Source organism: Nanorana parkeri, unplaced genomic scaffold, assembly GCF_000935625.1.
Source record: "Nanorana parkeri isolate BGI_ZX_2015 unplaced genomic scaffold, ASM93562v1 scaffold497, whole genome shotgun sequence".
NCBI lineage: Eukaryota > Metazoa > Chordata > Amphibia > Anura > Dicroglossidae > Nanorana > Nanorana parkeri.
Genome location: NW_017306765.1, coordinates 77522 through 96516, shown reverse-complemented (window position 1 = coordinate 96516; position 18995 = coordinate 77522). Strand labels below are relative to the sequence as shown.

The following is an 18995-nucleotide window of genomic DNA, read 5'->3' as shown; positions in this document are numbered from 1 at the left end:
ATAACTGGATATTAAGTGGAAAATATGATTTCCTACCATCAAGGAGGGAATAAGGAAAACAAGATGCCATATAAACCACATCAGTGATATATATGATTTTGAACAACAGGTTGTCATATGATTGATCATATGAGTGCTGTTTTGTGGCCCCTGGATGCCCACTCCTCTATGGTCCCGGGTGAGACGGTTATACGTACATTTGACAGGGGACATTTTGCATCTAGTTGGCCCTTGCACAGCCCTAGCCCTCAGTTGACGTTGGTCCTTGCTTCCGGTGACAGATGCCTAATGGTTTTCCTTTCTTTTCTTGTAAGTGTAATAATTCAACTATATTCATGTGTGTAAATCAGGAATATAAGAAATTCTGTTACTATCAATGATATAATTATATGCTTATATTGACAAATGCGTTTTATGTTAAAAGGTTGCCATACATAAATCCTCTGATGAAGCTTATTTAAGAAAAACATGTTGGCAAATACTCCACAGCCACAAACCCTGGGAAACAATATCATCTTGTTAATCTTATGTAAAGCAAGTGCTAACTATCTACGCAGCAGATCTTTTGGTGATATATTGTTTAGGGGCGGTAGGTAGTATACAAAAATCACCACATAAATATATGTGTGCATTTATTACAAAAACAAAAATACATTTATCTTAATTGTTGCTCGCCTATTCACAAATCAGTGATTTTTGTATACATACCTATGGATTTTATCTTTTCTATGGAATAAATTATATTTGATTATAAATATGCAATGGTGTCAATGCCTTACATGAAACCCCAATCCTTTTCTTGCTTTCTATTCAAGGTTTAGAGTTTAATCTAAATTTCATCCCTATATTCAGGAGGTAGAATATAGAAGAGACTAGTCATATTTTTAGGCACAGAAAAACAGTTTGGCTTATGGGACTGTATGTATATGTGAGAAGGGTAACATGTCTGCTTGCCACTTCAGATTACATTCCTGAGTTCCTGAAATGCATGTTTTTATATTATTAAATCCTTATTAGTTGTGTTATTTTCCTATGTCATTCAGCCAGCTGAACATGTCTCTTCATCGATGAAATATGTTAGTTGTGATAGGGCTGACAGGATGATATTGGTACATAATGGTAAAGGAAACAAGTCAGAAAATTAGGTTATTGTGTTGTAATGGTGGCTGCTGTCTCAGGGTCAGCGAGACAGAGAAAGTGAAGATCTTGATTCCAAAGTTTCCTATATACAGTAGATGTGTGCCTTACTGCTCAGGAAAGGAGATGAGATGAGCAGATGTTTTAAAAGATTGTGATGAGAGAATGGAAAAGTAAAGTTTGGCTGGCCGTAGGCAGGAAAATATATCCCTGGGCAATGACTTGTAGATACTGGCTGGTTCTTACATTAGCCAGACAATTGCCTTGACTTGCTACAGTCCTTGTGCAACCCTGACAGTGGTGCACATCCTACTTCTGTTCTTTTGCTGTTCTACGAAGAACGATTTCTTGCAAATCTGAAAGTCTAACTGTGTAGTAATTAGCGCCTCCCTGCCACCACCCAAGCTATCAGGAGGGATAGTCAGGAGTATAGCTTGCTTTTATTGTATTGTTTATCCACAACCTTTAAAACACTTTATACAAGGCAGAGGTAAATAAAGATTAAGTCAAGAATGTGATCACCAATTGTTTGTTAGCAGTTGACATAACATAATTTAAAGTAGCATTAAATTCTTAATCTTTTTTCAATAATGAATCCAGATCAAACAAATTTACACTGCCCAGCAAAGTATTTTTTTTTACATTTTTGCCCAAGCACTTACAGTCATCATGTTTCCAAACAGATGGCTACAACTCTTTCAGCCTAGCTTCCCTAAACTTCCTGCCCAGTACAATATTATCAGGCACAGCAGAGTCTCCAGCAGCTGTCAATCTATGAGCTTGGTGAAGGGAGGAGGCAGGAGGGGGATTAGTGAGGCGGAGAGTGGCTTGCTGTGCCTCTGTGTTTGAGGAGTAGTAAAATATATCACCAGCACACCATGGTCAAATCTTTAGTCCATTGTGAGCATAAATACACATCACCAAAGTGCAATAACCAATTAATATTCCCGACCGGGCTCCAATGCGCATGCCTCCCGCGTAAATAGACTGCATTAAGTCTCTGGGTACTTTCATGTACTACTTATGCCCATAGGTGACACAACACCCCCCTTTTTTTGGGATAGTGGACCCATGGACAATACCACATAAATGTATTATATCTTTAACAGAGGCATCCATGCCTATATTCAGCCCGTATGGCTACATGGTCACTAAGCTGTTCCGCAATGACACACATCCGGATCACATATGCCAGACGCCGCTTGAAGCAGCTATCTTGACATCCAGCGAATGCCGGCTATTGTGAGCGTCCTTTGGTGCTAGGCAACCCAGGTTTTCCATTGCACATGCACAGTATAGCCCATTGTGAGTCAGACAGCCACTCTGTAAAAGCAGGATGAGTGAGTCAACTTTCATACCAGGCATTGAAACTCTTCACTGACATTTGCCCACGCACAATTAAGATTCAATCTGACGAACTAGTTGGTGACCACAGGACACTTATCAATATGTAACAACATCAAAGCTAATAACATGGTTCCATATGTTGATGATTATGCCAATTGTTGTTTATTCTTGTTCTGCATTTGAATTTGCCTTTCAAAGTATTTTATTAATTTTCCAAAGTAGAATAAAACAATAAAATAGCACATGATGCACAATCAGTATACCATACAATTGCATTTCTACGATATATTTTACTCCTTTAATCTGAAGCTGCGTCATCTGCAGTCACTACAGCACCCGCTGCAAGGGACATACCAGTAAGGAGTGCGATAGGATTCTCCTGTATGTGAGGACACAAACACAGCTTACTAGCACACACAAGGGTGTTTCCATAGGACACTGCAAAGGAAAGGAGCCACCCTGAAACAGGATATCAGGGCCAGTGCTTAGGAGACCAGCTGATTCTGTAGGAACCTAGAACCTTTTAACTTCAAGGAGCAGCATCCATTGTAAGTAATTTAATCAGCATTTTAAATAGCTTAAAAACATTTTAACTTTAATATCACTTTAAGTAGATGCAAAATTTCAACTGCCAGTAGATCCGTATAATTCTTAGCAAACTTTTTGATGTAAAAATGACTAAAAAAAAGAACAAGAATCATAGTGTGTTGCTAAAATTGTCCCTAAATTAATCTAAAACTCCTGGTTAATGCATGGTAGTAGCATATCGTTGTGAATTTAGGGCTTTTTCTTACCACGACTGATGGTGTGCAGATGTGTGTGCACTTGATGGAGATTTTTTTTTAGAACTTTATTGAAATGTTACAGTGACATTTTATTAAGGTCCATGGAAACACTGCGGTGCGATGCGATTGTTCCACGTCTCACTTTGGTGCACTTAAAAAATGATTGCTTGCCATACTTTTTTTAACCGCAACGCCCAGCGCAGCCCGAATGCATTGGGTGTGAATGGGCCCGTAACAATGCGGTTAAAAAAAAGTATGGCAAGCAATAATTTTTTGAATGCACCAAAGTGGGACGTGTATTGCATAGTTATGCTGTGAGGGGAAATTGGTATACAATATAGCTTATTTGGTGGGAACAAACTGTGGTATTGTCACACTTTCTGTTTTCTGCTATGCAGTCTTATATTATGCCTCTTTTGTAGTGAGAAAACTGAAGCAACCACTGGGGACAAAACAGGTAGGTACACTTGTGGCTGTTTTGTAATATATCTCCTCATGTTTTTCCTGTAAATGTTTTCATGAAATTACAACCCCAATTCCAAAAAAGTTGAGACGCTGTGTAAAATCTTAATGAAAACCAATGATTTGCAAATCTCCTAAACCCATATTTTATTCACAATAGAAAATAGAAAATATATCAAATGTTTAACCACTTGCTGACCAGGTGTTTAGACCCCCTTTCTGGCCAGGCCATTTTTCAGTATTCAGCGCTGCAGTACTTTGACTGACATTTATTCCATCATGCAATGCTGTACTGAAATGAATTTTATACAATTTGTTTGGGACAGATAGAGCTTTCTTTTGGTGGTATTTAATCACCACTGGGGTTTTTATTTTTTACTATATTCAGGAAAAATTACTGACTTTTTTTTTACATTTAATATTACCCCATTTTTTGGGTAAAAAATAAAAGACGGGGTCACGTCAGGTAAATAGACACCAAACATGACAAGCTTAAAAATTGCGCGCACCCGCGAAATCGCAAAAAATTTGCATACCTAAAATTTACCATAGGCGACGCTTTAAAAGCTTGTACAGCTCATCAGTTTCGTGTTATCAGTGTGCAAGTGATAACACAGCGCTAAAGGTGGATTCCGTAAGAAAGTAGGTGTAAAATATAAATTAATATATTGCCTTGTTCTGAAGGTATATATATATCCACCGTATAAGCCGGCGGATCACTTGTATGTTAACAGACATCGCTGCCGACATATACAGCCTGTTACATCCAGGAAGCTAAACTGAGGAAATTTACCATTTTAAGAAACAAATAAGGTCATTTTGAAATTGATGGCAGCAACACTTCTCCAAAAACTTGATGGTACCTTTCCAGATGTGCAAGCTGCCAATTCCATACACATTAATGCACCTCCATACCATCAGAGATGCAGGCTTTTGAAGTGAGCGCTAATAACAAGTCAGAAGGTCCCTATCCTCTTTAGTCCAGAGAATGAGGCACCCATGGTTGCCAAAAGTAATGTCAAATTTCAATTCCTCTGACTACAGAATAGTTTGCCACTTTGCAACAGACCATTTTAAATGAGCTTTGGCCCAGAAAAGACGGCAGCGTTTCTGGATCATGTTCAGATGTGGCTCCTTCTTTGCATGATAGAGCTTTAACTTGCATTTTTGGAAGGCACGGTGAGCTGTGTTCACAGACAGTGATTTTCCAAAGTATTCCTGAGCCCATGTAGTGATGTCTGAATCATGACTGTTTTTAATGCAGTGTTCCGCCTGAGGACCCGAAGATCACAGGCATCCAATATTGCGTTTCGGCCTTGTCCCTTGAGCACAGAGATTTCTCCAGATTCTCTGAATCTTTTGATGATCTTATGTACTGTGGATAGTGATATATTTAAAGTCTTTGGAATTTTACGTTGAGGAACATTATTCTGAAATTGTTCAACAATTTTTAGATGGTAAACCTCTGCCCATCTCTCTAAAATGCTCTTTTTATACCCCATCATGTTACTGACCTCTTGCCCACTAACCTCATTCGTTGCAAAATGTTCCTCCTGCTCTTCCTAGTTAGTAAAACTTACTTTGCCAGCTTTTTGTTGCCCTGTCCCAACTTTTTTGAGAAGTGTTGCTGCCATCATTTTCAAAATGACCTTATTTTTATATGGTAAATTTTCTCAGTCTAAACATTTGATCAGGGGCGGACTGACCATTCGGGCAGTCGGGCACGGACCGAGGGCCCGCGGCCATCAGGGGGCCCGTCACTGACGGTCCCCTCGCCGCTACCTCTCTGCCATCTGCACCCGGTCAGCCCACCTGCGTCTTGGTGCGCATGCTATGAAAACAGCTGATTCGGATGACTCGGCCCCACTGGAAGTGACACAGTGGAGAACATTTATAGGATCGAGAAAAATTATAGAACACTGCCTTTGACACTGTCTGGCCCCTCCCACTAACCTCCCACAGCTCACAGCCCAGAAGCATGGACAGCCAGTTCCCCGGCAATTCATCTTAGTGAATTGGCCCACTATTTGAAAAATAATGTGGAGAAAAAATGTCTGTGACACAAGAATGTCTATGCAGGTGGGGCGTGTGGGGGGGACTTGTATATGGGCGGAGCACAAGGGGGCCCCATAATCTTGTATTCCCTGGGGGGCCCATGTGTTGTCAGTCCGCCCCTGCATTTGATATGTTTTCTATTTTATATTGTGAATAAAATCTCGGTTTATGAAATTTGTATTCTGTTTTTATGTAGATTTTACAAAACGTCCCAACTTTTTTGGAATTTGGGGATGTAAGATCACTCTCATCATTAAACAGCTATGAAAATAATAATAATAAAAAAAAACCATGACACTTTATTTTTTACTAACATTTATACCCAGGCATAACGGGAACACGTGTTGCGTTCATGCACGTTTTGTTCCTGTGTTTGCTGCTTATCACCATTGGTTTTGATGGGTTCCCACATGCGCAACAAACGAGGAAAAGTGTATATGTAGTAAAGCCATGCGTTGGGTGTTTCTTTCCTCTGCATTTGTGCACGCTTTAACACACAAACACGGGGGGCATTGGTAATGGCACAGCAAGAGTGTTTTGCATCCTTGATAGGTTTCACAAACAGGTGTGAAAGTGCGCATTCTTGTGTGCATTTGCCGCACGTTCAAAGTGCTGAGTTATGAATGGAGACTAACTATGAACTTCTCTTACTACTTGCTACCTCCTGGTTAAAGAAAAAAACAATTTCAAAGCATTTTGTTATATCTGTTTAATAGCTGTTAAACAGCTGTTTAAATGTGTTGTCAGGATCTATGTGGGCTTTTGTCAAAAGTGGGTCAGAAGGCAGTCAACTGCAGGTCACAATAACCTGCAATTAATTATGTATGATCTCCAAAGTGTCACAAACTAATGTAAAATGAAAGCTGCATTTGCCTGTCGACACAAGCCCAAAGCTCATTGATAAAGGGCTTTATTAGCCCTGTCCAGTTCAGCTCTATGGGCTATAGAACTCCTTCTATGTCCGCCGTCACCTGCACTGGGTATGGCTGCCTGACAGTGGATACACCTGCCTTTGAGGCTGTTGTGGCACTGTCAGCCACAACCCAGTGCAGGCCCCACCACTTCAGACATTGGTTGCTAGGACCGCAGGGGATTTTAGCCACAGAATTAAGCAAGACAGACTATTGAAAAAAATCTTAGTTTATGTGGAAAAATTTATTGCATTTATATTTCTGTGTGAGCTAGGCTCATTTTAGTGTGATTTTTAAAACGTTTCCCTTTGCATGCATAGAGCGTTGCCTACCTCTTTTTATGTAAGTCTTGCTGTAGTGTGTTGCTGCATCTTGGTCTCCTTTATTGGTAATCTACGTATGGTTGGGATGTAGGAGACCTATTGCCAAAATCAACCATTATAAACTCCTTTCTGCCTCTTAACATAAAAACAAATGTCAGCATTGTGATGTTTCTTGACGAGAGAGAGAGAGAGAGAGAGAGAGAGAGAGAGAGATGCACAGCCTTCAAGAAGTACACTCTCAGGGATCCTTGTGATTTATTAGATATGCCTAACCATACATGTGATAAAACATATAATAGTATTTGCCAGTATAAGCATTTACGGAACATTCATAGGTATAATGGTGGTATCTTGTTATTTTAGGTTTTTTTTCTGTGATGATAAAATGCACTTACCTTAAGCAAATCTGTTGTTTGTTACTTCAAGCCTGTGGCCATCAGAATGCTGGAACTCCTCTGTTCAATTCAGGATCTTCTTCCACCCCAGCAGACCAGAGTAAAGCAATCACTCGCCTTCACATGCAGCTTCATCTCCATGACCTTCAGCACAATGCCAGTGAGCTAAAGAACCAACTGCAACAGCTAAAAAAATTGCAGGTACATGGTGAACAGAACTCTTGACTTTAGCTTGGATAAAACAAATGGAATATATGGAAAATAGTGGTTTTGTAAGGACCTTTATTGTTTTAACTGTTATTCATATAGCTATGTTTAACCCATATATAGGTAACTTCCAGCGTACATATTGTGATATGAGTGGGGTATTTCTGGGTTTCAAATGCACAGTGGGTTATTTATGCATCCTAAATTTCATCTGATTTATTCTGAAAAATGATCCCCCTCCTTTATTTGGCAGCCAAAGAGTACTTTTTAGCTCTTAAGTAACTCATGGCACTTCTTTTTAGATAAAATCAGATTTTGTGCTGGTCTAAATTGTTTTCGTTTAATGATTTGAAGTCTAAGTACATTAGTTTTTAAAATGCATTGAAATAACTGCCTTTCATAGATGAAGGATAGAAAACAGACTTTGGTTTAAAATAAATATGCATAACTTTGTGGATCAGATTATTATGGGGCTAGAACCTAGCAGATCAACATACTCTGTTAAAAATTAAGATTTATCTTCTTTACAGCTGCAGAATCAGGAGACTGTGCGGAACATGCTGAAGCGCACAGAGACAGAGATCAGTGTGCGGGTGACAGACACAATACGCAGACAGGAAGACCCCTTACAGCGACAGAGAGCCATGGTGGAGGAAGAAAGGTTGAAATACCTGAATGAAGAAGAGCTCATCACTCAGCAGTTAAAGTGAGAATATTGGCCTGTTATATTTCTATCAGAATATCTCCCCCAAAAAAGAAAGGGGAAGGTAGACCATATAATTTATATGAACTAAAGCAGGGCTTGAGAAATTTGCTTTGCATATAGGAGCCAGCTAAAAAAGTTAGGAGCCAGTAATTTTCAATTACAGTTTTAATTCCATTGTATGTGTGTGTTTGCGGGGGGCAGGGGACTTTACTTGCACATGTCTATGGGTCAGCACACACCAAATGATCTCTAATGGAATCTATTTTTGGAGTACACAATCCACGGGGTCTGTTTGACCAAAGGTGAAAGTGTTTTTTGTCACCCTGTAAGATATTAATGTTGCGTCGTAAGGTACATGCAATATGGCTAGAGTGCGGATTGAATTTAGTGATAAAAAGTGCACAATTAGAGTTGTTCTCCCTACGTATGGGGGAATCAAATCTAGTTCTGGCATTTGTCAGCATCGTCAATGTATCTAGTCTATTGTTTTACATGGCAGAAGAGTTCAGAAGGATAAATATACTTTTCCTCAAGATATCCTACAAAAAGATTAGCATAGGAAGGAGCAGCTCAACTGCCCATAGCCATGCCCTTAGTTTGCAGGTAATAGTGCTTCTCAAATCTGAAGTAGTTGTTCTCCAGAATCATTCGGAGGCTTTCCAATATAAAGTCAGTAGGAGGGGATCGTGCCTCCCTCTGGAACAAAAAATTACCTGCTGCTTCAAGGCCCAACTCCGTGGGTATGCAGGTAGAGAGGGCAGCAATATCCATAGTTAGAAATAACCATTCAGGACCAATCACATCAATACATTGTAGCTTATCAATTAAGTCATTAGTGTCTCTAATATAGGATGGTAAGTCTTTAACAAGGGGTTGGAAAAAATGGTACATGAGCATGGTCAGAGGTTGTAGAACATAACCTGTCCCAGCCACTACGGGTCTGTATCTTAATGGGTTGCAACCTTTGTGCACTTTATGAAGACCATAAATTATGGGTGTGTGTGGGTGTTCAGTACAGTATATACCCATTCCGCTATTCCCTTGGAGAGAAGGCCTGATCTCAAGTCTCAAGTAGTCTACAAGTTGTGATAGCTTACAATGAATGGATAACATAGGGCCATGTGTGATAGATGCATAACTGGAGTCATCAGAGATTAGTCTCAGCATGCCCATTCTATAATCAGAATAGTTGATAATAACAGCACCCCCTTTTTCAGCCGGCTTAATGATAATTGATGTATCGCTCTGTAGGGATTTGAGGGACGCTGTCTCAATTCTGTTTAAATTAAGAGCCTGTGCAGTGGTATAGGTCCTTCTGTGATTGGCAACCTCATATGTTTGATGTTTCAGGGTTTTAATTAATGTTTCTATAGTTGGGAAAAGGTATGCACCGATACCGATACTAGTATCGGTATCGGTGCTGATACCGAGTATATTTGGGCGAGTATTCGTACTCTCCCAAATGCTCCAATACCATCCCCGACACCAGGACGTCCGGTCAGAGGGATATTTCCTCTGACTGGCAGTGCAGTAGGGAAACGTGGATGCAGCTTCCTGCGTGATCATGAAGCTGGGCGGCGTGTAATGACCGCTTCCCGGCTTCCTGATTGTCCGGGAATGCCGGCCACATGCTGACTGGCCGTGAAGACCGATTCCCAGCCAATCAGCTTAGAGCCGGCCAAGCAGCCAGCTCCATGCTGATTACCCGGGAATCCGGCTTCCTGGCCAATCAGCATCAAGCCGTCCGAACAGCTGACGAGCCGCCCCCTGACGTCACACCTCCTCCTATTGGACGGACCAGCAGCTGGAAGTGTACACACTGACTACACTGGAGGTGAGTGAGAGGGGAGCGTGTACTGAGGGGTCAGCGCTGCGATTGGAGGGTGAAATATTGCGGGGCATTCACAAGAGGGACAACAGTTCCCAGCGTGCCAGCTACCTGCTTTGAAGAGCTCTGCAAAAGCTTTGTGTGCTTTCAGACCTAATATTGATAATTACTCCATCACCATGCACAGTACCAAGACCAGAGACTTTCTGCATACCATTTGCTGACTTGTCTGATGTTATATCTTTTAAATTCTGAGTGGGGGTGCTGTGCCAGATAATTTATAGATCCTACTGCACATACAGATCCCAGAGGGGGGAAAGACAGTCAGGCACAGCATTTTAGCCCCAGCCAAACAGCTGACTCCTTGCTGATTGGCAGGGAAGCCAGCCTCCCAGCCAATCAGGATGAAGCCGGGTTTCAGGCCAATCGGGGGAGGTGGGTCATTACTCCCCGCCTAGCTTCCTGATTGGCCAGGAATCCGGCTTGATGGTGATTGGTTGGGAAGCTGGTTTCTCCGCCAATTACAATCAAGGCGCCCAAACAAGATGGAGCCGGCTTCCTGGGCAATCAGGAAGCAGGTCGGCATTTCATTACCGACCCCCCGGCTTCTTGATTGCCAGGGAAGGCAATCAATGCCAGAGGATGTAACCGGTACTCTGTATCAGCGAGTACCGAAAGCAAAGTATCGGTACTCGTACTCAATACCGAAAACCCGGTATCGGTGCATCCCTATTTGGGAATACTCCAGGTGGGATAAAATAACTTTTATTTCTAAACCTAGTGCTGGTAGTATCAATTGCCAAAGTGCAAGGAGTGTCATAAACTGGAACGTTCTATTAAACTAAAACAACATTTTTCTAAGTGTCTATCTCAAATTCAAAGTTGTTGAACTTAAATGTAGGACAGAAAGACAAATCCTTGCTTTAAACACACATCTCCCTACTAGTTAGAGATTTAGAAGAAAGGTTAATTACCGGACATTCCTTGGCTTGCGTTATCTGGTGTCCATGGGAGGTTCGCGGTTTTAGTTTTTTACCGCTCCTCCTGGTGCGTTTTCTCTCTGGTACCGCTAAAAAAGGAGAAGGGGTAGCGTTGGTGATCGTGGTACTCTGTGATTCTGCAATAGGGATGTCACTGTCTGTTGATAGATTCTTACTGGAACTGGTGTTTTGTCGGGAGCCTCTTTGTGCAAACGCACCTCTCCTGCGTTGCCTTTGTGCGCTTTTGCCGGTGAACCAGGTGTATACACTTCCCTCCTGGTAGTCTTGGCACACCTGTTTGAATTTTTCTCTTTTGGCAGTTCTGATTTTATCAGCGTAAGAAGTGATTTCAGATTCGATTTTGGAAAGTTCAGTTATAAAGGGTTTCGTCTGTCACTTTGTTCCTGATATGGTTTTCATGCGCTGCGATATCTTTATTGATTTGGTAAAGTTGCACCTTTACTTCCTCTATTACCAGCAGCATATAGTTGAGATAATTTTGTGTTGAAATGTTGCAAATGTTGCACAAACTTTTTGCAGAAATCTCTTTTTTTGTCAGCTTATAGTGGGTTGATTATGAATGCGAAAGCCTCTAGGAACTTTCCGAGCACGATATTATTCAGATAAAGTTAGTCCATGTAGTTCCAGATCAACACGCTTCTTTCTCAATTGTTTAAGATCACGGAATAGTTCTATAGCTGAGTTAGAGCCAAATGCGGCTGCAGGATTTGAGTGAAATAGTATGGCATCAATTTCTTGCCTGCTATATGTACAGGTAGATGTTATAGTATGCGAAACTGTATCTCCATGTAGATCAATCAATGAGGTAGATAAAATGTCAGTTACTTGCTGGGTATGATGAAGATCTCTCCATCCGATCGGTCGTATGCATCCACTGGTCGTATGCTGGGGTGCTAGGCAGAGATTGAAGAAAATCAGATCAGTAAACAAGGATGTCCCTTGCACACCATACACCAGTCAGAACCGGTGCTTGAAATAGCAGTGGTGCTCGCAGTGATGTCCACTGAGGGCGCTGTGCATACCCAGAGTTAATAGCAATGAATATCACCAGCACACGCAGGATGAAATAAATCCAAGTCCCTTCATCAGGGCAAACATAGTGACAAATGAGTGAATAAAGAGAATTTCAAAAACAAATAAAGACATAAGTAATGACCCATATCAATAAGTAAAATCAAAGGGCCGTGTGACATATAACATAGCATACATGATGGTAGACTCACCAGGGTGCCCCGTGAAGAAGAACAAGTGCACTGACGGGCAGGTAGACGAATAGGTGGTACCGCAGCTGTATCATGCATTGTCATGGAGACCAGGGAGCGTTGTTGGCGCATAGCGTAGGAAGTGCGTCGTCCGCAACCAGGGATCCAAGGAGCACATGGACATGCTGACAGAGGAAAGCTTCTCCCCATTGCTTAGCAACCAAGCACGTAGCCATCATAGCAGCTTTATAATATGGGAAGAAAGTGACAAACAGAAAAAAAAAAAATCAAAAAACAAAAGAGGACAGGATCAAATGTATCCCTCTGACCAACAGTTCCGCGAGGTAGCATGGAGCCGGCTTCCCAGGCAGTCAGGAACCTGGGTCATCACCTGACAAAGCACCCTCCCCATGTCAAGGGCATGTGGACTGGTATGGTGAAGGGAGGGGGGGGGGACCCCAGGCATTTTTTTTTTTACATCGGGGGTCCCCCCTAACAGTCCCAGCAGACCTAAAGGGGGGGAACCCCACGCTTTTTCTTTTTCATATTGCTTCTTTGGACTGTAAAAAAAAGTAATTTTTTTTCCTTTTCTCTAATGTCACTTTGCTGCAACAAGAAATTTTTGTAAATACTACCGTATCCGAAATTAACACAAATTCAGATTAGTTCGAATCCCAAACCGAATTGACTTTTGGACCCGAATCCTGAAAAATTAGACAATGAAAAATCCGAAATGAGCTAAAACTATACAAAGCAAAGTTTTTCCAGCTTACTAGTCTACTCTGGACTTACTAATCAAGGGTTCTTTTAATCTCACAGGAAAAACATATAATTAGATAAATACAAACATCTAAAAAAAATCTAAAATGCTTCCGACCCCATCAATGGCTAAAAGGGAATATGATATGATGGTATACGATTACCCAGTGCGGTTGGTAAAGATCTGTAACACTGTAAAAACTGGGAAAGAGCAATACCATATGTTGCAGCCAATAAATATCAATAACATATGTAGCAACTAATAAGGATCTGTAACATAAGTAGCTGCTGGTATGTCATTAGTCCCACAATGAATCCATATCCACTGCAAGGGTTAAAGTCCATTTCCACATTTGTAAGTGATTTGCATGTATTGTGGTAATCACGGCCGTCTTTACTGCGGGGAAAATGGGGCAGCTGCCCTGGGCCCCATACTTTATAGGGGCCCTGTAACAGTGTGTGTCTGCTCCTGGGTAACACTGTGTCACAATGCAGTCAGTAAGCCAATAAACTTGTAGAGGCTGGAGTCCAAAAGTCCTTAGCAGGGAAGTTTATTGTACTCAGTTAGTGACAACTATTTAACAAACAGCACTGAGTCTTCTCAAGCCAGCTAGTAACAAAAAACACATAAACAAAAAGGCTATCTCTGTCAGAGATCAATCTAAACAGTTTCACCCTCACTGAATAAAGGTGGCAAGCTAAGCTTTTAAACACCTGCCAAACAAACATAAAATGTTCTCAGGTCTCACTATTCCTCTAGTGTGGCAGCCTGGGTGATCTGTGTTTCATGCCTGGTTCACACCTGTGCGTATTGCATAAGCGCGTCACACGCCCGTTTTCTTCCCGAAGTTTGGCGCGTTTTCATGTGCGTTTTTAGTGCGTTTTTTTTACATTAGAAACACGCGTTGCACGCGCGTTTTTAAGGGTTTTGGAGTGACAACAGAGGTATCCAATGAAGAAGAATTCCTGTTTTTCCGCAAGCGTCCAATGAAAAAGACTTCCTGAGAAGCAGCATTTCCCTTTCCTGTATTAAAGACCTTTGTGGTGTGTGTGTCGGATTTTTTTGCAGAGAGCAGTTTTGGATTATTTTTGACATTATAAAGCTGACCATACGACGAAGGACTGCAGCAGTCGTTGCAGCACTGCGTCTGATAGCGTTGTGGAGAAGGAGGGATAGTAGGCGAAGATTCTGGATACATCCGATAATAGCAAACCGCGAGGAGAGAGGGCAATTTTGGGCTATGTTTCAGACACTACGTGGACATGAGGATAAGTTCTTCAACTACACCCGCATGTCGATAAAGAGGTTAGTACATAAACAATTGTTAGTGCTTATTGTTGTTCTGTCCCATTCCTTGTAATGGAATACATGTATATGTTGTTCATGTATTCATATTGCTTACTAGTATTGACCACAAACCTTTATATACATTTTCAGTTTTGATGAGTTACTGGGATTGCTGTCTGACAAGTTGGAGCGTCAGGACACCTTCATGCGGGACAGCATTCCACCTCCGGAACGATTGGTGATCACTTTGCGGTAAGTTATGTACATGACTCCTTTGTATAATTATAAACGAATTAATGTTGGCGTATAGAAGCAGAAATAAAGTTTATGTGTGCTCTCTGTGATTAGTAGCGGGTATAGGTATGAAATTAATTATTTATGTGTACTAATTTATGAATATAAATCAGTACATATCAATCACCAATTACATATATACACTGTCAGCTGGCGATTTGCTCATGCAGCGAGCTGTGATCTACAATCTGGGAGCTACACCGGTTTGTGGAACTACAAATAACAGATCATAAATTGAATACAATTTGTGTTAAACCCCATAAAAAACCACACAAACTCATTGTTAAATTCTCGTTAAATTTTACTATAAATAGAAACATAAAGAGGCCATCTAAACATTCTCCTGCTCAACCGGATAGGAGAAGAAACTTAACACGGTGCCTTTACACAGACTTTTGAAGGCCAAATTTAGAGATTTTCATAGTTTGGGAGCGCAAAGTTAGGCTCATCCACCTGCATGTCCTCCCTCATTCCACGTGTGGAATAGCCAGCCGGTTGTTGTGTGTGTTGTGACAGGCTGGTGGAGGGATAAATATAGGGGGAATGTGGGCGTGGGTGCCATGTTTCCGGGTGTTGCTGCATGGGTGTGTGTGTGTGTGTTTGATAGGCATGTGTGTGCATGCGATGGACATGCTGAGGTGGTTGTCGAATGGGAGGGGCAGGTATGGGTGCAGTGTCATGCGGTGTCAAGTCTTCTTGGAGAATTAGGGAATCGACAAATCGGATTAGTCCTTCCCGTGCTGCCGACTGTCTCTGTAAAGGCACCATGTTTAGTTTCTCCTCCAAGCTGAGCAGGAAATGACCTGCGCTGGAAAGCCTGGGGAGTGGATTGGTCACGCTGTCCAGGACCTCGAGCAGCCTGCTCTCCTCCCTGACAAATCGTTGTCGTCGTGGTCTGACGACGCTACGCCTGCGTAGCGTGCCCCTGGTTCTTGTGGCCGAGGTGCCTGGTGTCGGCGGTGCTGTTGGTGGAGGTGGGGCTGGTGGTGTCGCTGTAATGCTTCCTGGGGGTGGGCTCAGTGGTCCTGGGGAGAACGCCAGCGCTGTCGGCGATGTGGCCGATTCAACCTCCTCTTCTTCAGGCCTCTCACTAGGCTCCCAGCTACTGTCGGTGCTGTCAAGAGTAATAAACAAGACATAAGTATGTGCTATATATATTATTCTATGCATGTTACATGAGACTACATTAATGCCATACTAATTGCAATGTACGTGACTTGCCTCCGCATTTCAATGCACGGGATGAGGAAGGATAGCTGCTCCGCGTGTATGTACCGGTACGGGGCACTGGCAGCCGCGCCACTCCGGTATTCACGTTCCTTCCGGCGTTGGCGTGTGAACGCGTCTTTTATACTTCTTCATTTTTTTTTCAGAATAACAACTGTGGAAACAAAATGTAATCATGAACTAATTAAATTCTTGCTTTTATCTTTCATTTTTTAGGTATTTGGCGACTGGTCAGTCATTAGCCACGATTCATTATTCGTTTAGGATTGGCAAATCAACTGCAAGCAAAATAATCAAGGAAACATGCATTGCGATTTGGGAGGTCCTCCATGATGTCGTGATGAAGGAACCAACCAAAGAGGAGTGGGTTGAAATTGCAGCATCATTTGCCACATCCTGCAACTTCCCACACTGCATTGGAGCACTAGATGGGAAGCATGTGCGAATCCTTAAACCAATTGGCAGTGGGAGCCGTTTTTTCAATTATAAAAAATATTTCTCTTTCGTTCTTTTTGCAGTTGCAGATGCAAATTATTGCTTCCGCTATATTGATGTTGGATCATACGGCAGCAGCTCCGATTCTGCGGTATTTGGCCATTCACAATTGGGACAGAGGTTGAGAAGCGGGGATCTTGACCTCCCGGGGAACGCCGCGCTGCCTGGCACTGCTGAACCTGAAATGCCCTATGTATTCGTAGGAGACGAGGCATTTGCCCTGGGTGAGCATTTAATGAGGCCCTACTCCGGTCATGGGCTAAGTCTGGAGAAGAGGGTCTTCAATTATAGGCTCACCAGAGCACGCAGGGTTGTGGAGTGTGCCTTTGGCATACTCTCCAATAAATGGCGCTTCCTGCACTCGCCAATAAACCTCAAACTTGAAAACGCCATCTCTGCGGTGAAGGCAGCTTGCGCCCTTCACAATTTTGTACGTTGTAGAGATGGGTTTAATTTTGATGATTCATTGGCGCACTGCATGGAGAGTAGCCAATGCAGCGGCAGGCGTGGAACAACGAATAGTGGCAGCATTCGTGACCGATTCGCTGCATACTTCATGACACCTGAGGGGGAGGTGTCATGGCAGATGCAAGCGATTCAGTCTTGATTCCCCTCAAAAAATTAAACTTTTTCCCTTGATCTGATACCAATAAAATATATTTGATTTGAAAACAGACTTGAGTATTTTGTTTATAACAATAAGTGCACGCATGTTACATTAAAATAGCTGCACGCATGTCACATTAAAATAGCTGCACGCATGTCACATTAAAATAGCTGCACGCATGGGACATTAAAATAGCTGCACGCATGGGACATTAAAATAGCTGCACGCATGTCACATTAAAATAGCTGCACGCATGGGACATTAAAATAGCTGCACGCATGGGACATTAAAATAGCTGCACGCATGTCACATTAAAATAGCTGCACGCATGTCACATTAAAATAGCTGCACGCATGGGACATAAATAGCTGCACGCATGGGACATTAAAATAGCTGCACGCATGTCACATTAAAATAGCTGCACATTAAAAATACTACTGAAAAAAATGCGCACCTGTCAGTACACACTGCATGCATTCTGCATGAAAACATAGCAGACATGGACGCATGTTTCACGTAAATGATGAACACAAGTCTATGCAATCAATGCACGCATGACGCATAACAGTGCATACCGTATGCAAGAAAATATTCAACATTTGCTAATGTACCTTTTGATTCTTTGACTTGCTTTGGGAAGGTTTCCCAGTCCGGCCACGAAGCTTCCGCTATCTCCACCCAGGCACGTTGCCTTATGCGCCTGTTTTTGTAATGCGCATGGCGCATGTCATAGATACATGGCCTTCCCTGCACCTGTCTAATAAAGGCCTCAGTATCAAGCATGGCACAATCCTCCATCTTTTCTTCTCCAACAGCTCTCTGGGGGAGTGGTCTTCTGTAGACATGTGTGGAACGCGCGTTCTATGCGCGATTTCAGTTATTTCGTCCGTTCCCGTCGAAGTCTATGGGCACTAACGCGCTACAAAACGGACCAATACGCAGCAAAAACGCTTTGGGACCTTTTCATGCGTGGCCCGTTTTGTAGTGCGTTCGGGACGGACTGAAATACGGACAGGTGGGAACTATACCATTGACTTCAATGCTTTTTACATTTTGGCCCGTTTTGTAGTGCGTTCACCGAGCGTAGGACGCACTACAAAACGGTCAGGTGTGAACCAGCACTCACAGTCTCTCTCTCTCTAGTGACCTGTTAGCTGCATCTCCTTTTAAAACCTTCTGTCCACACCCTGTTTAGGTGAGTTAACCCATTTTGTAACTGACCACCTGTTTCAACCTATTGCTAACATAGTAGTCAGCAATTACCTCACCCCGTGGCCAGTACTTTCTGTCACAGGACCACAAAAGCTGTCCCTTTCGCCCCCAGCAGCAGACAGAAAATGAGTCACGGCAGCGCCGGTGGGGAGACGGACCGGCCATCCATTGTCAGCAGCAGCCAGCCTGTGAAGTGACAGGTTGTCTGTGTGTGTGTGTTGTGTGCCTGTCACAGAGACCCGGCAGGCATGGAAGAGAAGGAGGGGGAGGGCACAGCACAACTTAGGACAGGTAAATCTGGAAAAAAAACAATTTAACAAATCATTTATCTTTATTTGTAAATATCTGTATTTAACTTTACATGGACAGTACATTTTAGCATTTGCACTTATGCCAGGACTGGTAGTAGAGCTGGGAAGAAAGAATCTGGGCTGTATTGCATTTACACTGCAGATCACTAAACACTTGCTGCAAAGTGTATTCAGTCCATGTGTTCAGTGATATGCAGTGTAATTGCAATACAGATTTTACTAATATATCCATGTTCTGTACTACTTGTAAATCATACAATTAGATTTAAAGTAAAAGTCTTATTGTATGATTTATCAAGTAATGCAGAACAAATATACCAGTATGCGGTTGTATTAGTAAAATCTGTATTGCATTTACATTGCACGCCCCCGCACACTTGCTGCACAGTGGACTGCATTTGCAACAAATGCATTCTTTATATATATATATATATATATATATA

The 18995-nt window shown here is 42.2% G+C and overlaps 1 protein-coding gene across 1 annotated transcript in view; it reads left to right on the top strand.

Annotated features, from left to right (window-relative positions):
- The window catches only part of LOC108790729 (SRC kinase signaling inhibitor 1-like), a 584474-nt gene that overhangs the window by 515411 nt on the left and 50068 nt on the right, over nucleotides 1-18995 (top strand). The window contains exons 15-17 of the mRNA XM_018561058.1: nucleotides 3692-3726; nucleotides 7447-7616; nucleotides 8153-8328. Of these exons, the coding sequence (XP_018416560.1) occupies nucleotides 3692-3726; nucleotides 7447-7616; nucleotides 8153-8328 (381 nt within the window). The remainder of the gene's footprint in view (nucleotides 1-3691; nucleotides 3727-7446; nucleotides 7617-8152; nucleotides 8329-18995) is intronic.